Source organism: Nuphar pumila, chromosome 12 (assembly GCF_984573655.1).
Source record: "Nuphar pumila chromosome 12, dmNupPumi1.hap1.1, whole genome shotgun sequence".
NCBI lineage: Eukaryota > Viridiplantae > Streptophyta > Magnoliopsida > Nymphaeales > Nymphaeaceae > Nuphar > Nuphar pumila.
The window spans coordinates 59,552,967-59,557,220 of record NC_143260.1 but is presented as its reverse complement, the minus strand read 5'-3'; the positions used below and the strand labels follow the sequence as shown (position 1 = coordinate 59,557,220).

General features: G+C 39.9%; 1 protein-coding gene across 1 annotated transcript; it reads right to left on the bottom strand.

Moving 5' to 3' along the window:
• Positions 1 to 428: 428 nt before the first annotated feature.
• On the bottom strand, positions 429 to 3,852 carry LOC149820954 (uncharacterized). Its single transcript, XM_089982101.1, has 4 exons — positions 3,322 to 3,852; positions 2,591 to 3,174; positions 968 to 1,483; positions 429 to 817 (listed from the first exon to the last, which is right to left on the bottom strand). The coding sequence occupies exons 1-4, from the start codon at positions 3,545 to 3,547 to the stop codon at positions 659 to 661; spliced, it is 1,485 nt and encodes a 494-aa protein (XP_089838227.1). The 5' UTR covers positions 3,548 to 3,852; the 3' UTR covers positions 429 to 658.
• Between the last annotated feature and the right edge of the window lie 402 nt (positions 3,853 to 4,254).

Below are 4,254 nucleotides of genomic sequence, written 5' to 3'. Positions count from 1 at the left end.
TAGTCATGCAAAGGAATGACCAAAATATGAAATCTTGAATTACTTGATTAAGACGATGACTTGGGCATCTGAGTGCCTCTTAGTCTGTTGTCTGTCTCTCTGTCACAACTGATGGATACACAGAAAAATCTAATCTGTTTCAGCACGCCCATAACCAAACAGTCCATGTGCAGTTGTACAACAGCGTAACTTTGTATAAGTTATAAACTGTGAACAGGAAAATTTTTAGATAATGCAATAGAAATATGAAATAAAAAGGCTATAATATTCTCACTAAATAAACAATAAAATGTAAGCACATTAACAGGAATAATTGAGGAAGAAACTCGTGTTATCTTTAACATATTTAAGACAAGAAAATGATAGCAAAAATGAAACAAAGTGTTCCTCAAAAACAAATAAGAAAAATATGACAGGGACAATGGAGAAGTATAAAAAGAACCACTCTGCCAAGCAGTCCTAGTAATGTACAAATTTATTGACTGACTTAACTGAACTGATACAAGATAATGATTAAATAAGATTATCTACAGAAGCATACCATAACACCACTCTTGGATTTAAAAAATAAGATATGGGAGCTAAATGAAGCATTTTATTAATCAAACAAATAGGCATGAAAGGCCAGAAAGGCCAAAGTGGAACTGCTTAGGCATAGCTATAAATATGCCAATTTTGATTTAGTGTGTGACTGTTGTAGAAGAACGTCAAAATCACTGAGAGTCCACTCAGCCATCTCATCATTGCCACTGATGAATATTTCTGTTCCCACATCCATGGACGTCCAGATTCTTCTTGCTGGCGGTGTATGTGGATCCTGAAAAGTTTAAAGGTTACTATAAGAATTCTGTGCATTGCTTTTGGGAATTGGAGTATGAATGCATGCTCAAACAGCACAGGTGGTCACTTGAGGTTGACGATAAACTTATTGGCATCAGAAGCAGAAAAAAGTTATTGAAGATCTCACCTGATAAAAATAAAGTCTGCTAGAGAGTCCACCAACATCTAATTCCCATGTCCTGGGGTCCCCAATCCAGCCCTGCCCTGGCTTTGAGGGATAGCCATACTCTGCCCATACTGGGTGTGGTAAAATCTGAACCAATTCCTGTGCCTGAGGATTACTGTAAGGATCACAGGCACTGAAAGGCTTCTCCAGATACTTCGCATTTCCAGGAGAACAGTAGTAGTGATAAGCAGAGTATGGGAAGTTGGCAGCATCAGTCCTGTGGATCTTGGTGTCGTTGCGGGTAATGTGAAATGGTGGGCAGGCTTTCAGATTCTTAGGGCTGCACCATGCTGGTGTTTGTGGGTTAATGATCATCTCACTGTATCTGGTAACATCAGTTAGGACATCTCCATCACAGGGAGATCCATTGTTCTTCCAGCAACTCCCTATGTCTAGCAGATAAAACTGGCTTTTGGGCCCACCTCCTTGCTTCACATTCAGTGTAAGACTAACTTTGAAATGGGGTGATTCTGGTAGCTGAGACAGTAGCAGAAAATGATGTTGTCAGATGAATAGCAGCTGTACATCCACAGCATATTAACCACATCCAGCTTCTTACAAAGATAACAAGTAAATTTAAACGTTGAATACTTGAAAGAGCGAGACCAATGTTCTTAAAATCTACTCAAAACAAGCCAATATGATCAACCACATAAGCAAGTCAATTAGGGAATCAAAACAGCATCTACAAAAGTCAACTGGTTGTTGAGCAAGTCGAAGGGAATGGTCTAAATCGGGCCTGATTCTTTATCATATTGATTTAAGTTGGAATTCAAACTATCTAAAAAAAACTCAATTGCTTTTAGCTTGAAGGTTTTATTTCTCTTTTTAGACTGATAACAGGGGGATACAACGTTCTCAAGAGTCAAGACCCCTTGGCAATTTTTCATTATTCAATTTGATTCACTCCGATTATTTTGGACAAGTTGGAAAACAATTCAACCTTTAAATCAGTTGTAACAACATGAGCAAGACCAGGGCAGGCATATGCATGCGTGTACGAAAGTGCCAGCTTTTCTATTTCTATTCCCCTCTTCTATCGGGCTAATTAGGTGTGGATCTGGTGAACTGGTAATCCTCGTTTGGTCGAGTGTGTGCGTGTGTTAATGTGTCTGTCCACCAAACATCCAATATAGGATCTCCTTCTTAGCAGTAACAGTTAATTATTTGAAAATAAAGGAAATTATATTGAATACTAGCACAGAAAAGAGAACACTCGCCAATTTACATTGCTCAATCACACAGCATCATAAACACGGAAGTCTATGCTACAGAAAGAAAAGCCAACTTCATCAAAATGCCCAGATGAATCACAAATCGTTTTGTCTATTAAATCTTCTCTTTTTTGTTTTTCCCCAAACAATCAGCACAGAGATCCCTTTATCTCATTCACCGGTGAGGTAAATAATAATAATAATAATAAAGGTGAGAAAGAGACTTTTGTCGTCATTATATAAAAAACAAAAAGATTATCCTTTTTCAACAGGTTAGGTCTAGAAAGTTTCATGTCTAAGAGGAAACCTGTATTTTCATATCCTACCAAAAGAAAACAAAAAGAAGAGAAAAGAGAACTCCACCACTTACAGTTTTGAGCATTCCTCTGGTTCGATAATGGTAACCCCCAGAAAACCCTCTGGTAGCATCAGCTCTGAGGTACAGCATCAACCATGGATACTTCTTTGATGTCTTCAGCTTATGACTGAATACCCAACTCCCAACTCCTGCCTTTTTCTCCCAAACCACCTCATAAAATGAATTGCTGCCAAGCCCACTCCTCAAATCTGCATCCAATTCATAGCTGCCATTGAACCCCCCCCTCAAGTTCATGCCATGAACAAAGTGAGTTTTGTCATGATAGAAAAGTGGTTGGTTCATGCAGCCTTCACCGAAGCAAGGGAACCTTCCCGGTTGTTTGAAAGGTGCAACTCTTTTCCCATTCTCAGGACAGAGCCCAGACCTTGTATCAAAATTGCCGTTCTTGAGCATTACCATCCAAAAATGCCATGTGTGGGGGGCATCTTCAACTTGACATTTTGAGCCCAAAAACAGCTCTTTCTCCACTGCATACAAATCTGCATCATTGAGAACTCTGGGACTCACCCCAGGAAATGGGACTCCCACTCCAAGCTTGTTCTCTTCTTCTGTAACCTTATGAACCACAGATTGACCTCCGAACCAAAAAAGGAATAAAAAACAAAGAAAAGCAAACGAGTTAGATTGTGAACAATGCCATCATCAATCATAAAAAAATACAATACCACAAAGCAAAAGACGATGGTTTTTTCTTCATTGCTGTTATTTTTTAGTGGCCTTACTTGAGATATCAAAGCAATCAGCAGATCTAGGGCTGCCCATCATTGGGGCCTCCTTTCCCACTTCATTGCAGAAGTTCCACGCTTCAAAGGCAACTCTGAGCCCATCTCTTCTCATTCCAGGGTCACCAACTGCTGATTCATGCTGATTTGGAGCAGAAAATGCTGGACACAATAGCATTTCTAGGATCACAAAGCAAATGTAGATCCGATTTCCCATCGATGGCATCTTAAATCCTGTTGGCCCTGAGCAACTACATGAAAGGGGAGGAAGCTCGGAAATAGCTGCTCAAGGAAGGGACCAAATACATGTGGAAAGGCAACTTCATGATTGCATTTGGTGGTTAGCTTTTTGGCTGGACTAATGCTGGAGTAATTGGAGGGGAGGTTGATGTTTGGTGTCTTTTCCTTTTCTTGTCAATTCCTTCCTGGTAGGCATTTCACTAGCGTGGAGTGATTTCTACTTCACCTTTCCTGACATTCTCCCCGTCCCCCACTTTGGCTATTTCCTGGCCATAATCATCCACTAAGCAGAGAGAGAGAGAGAGAGTTGCGACACTGAAAAGCAGAGTAAATAAAGTTTTAACAGAAACGGTTGACACTGACATCCCCATTTGTAAATGAAAAGGAAAGAAATAAAAAAACGGAAGTCGGATCTATTTGATTACCATTTTGTCAAAGAGTGTTTTATGAGGACAAGAGGTGAAGGGACTGGGGAGTGGGGGACATGTAAGTTTTATATAGGTTTTAGTAAGAATAATATGTAAGAAGGCACGACACCAAAGGTGAGATGGGACACTGTAAAACTCTTTCTCTCTCTAGAGAAGAAATCAAGGGAGACAAAAAATTCTCCCTCGAGAAGGCCATGAACATCAACCCTCTCACTCTTTATCCCTTCTCTCTCTACTTCTGTGCACATCCAACAGACGATCCTAC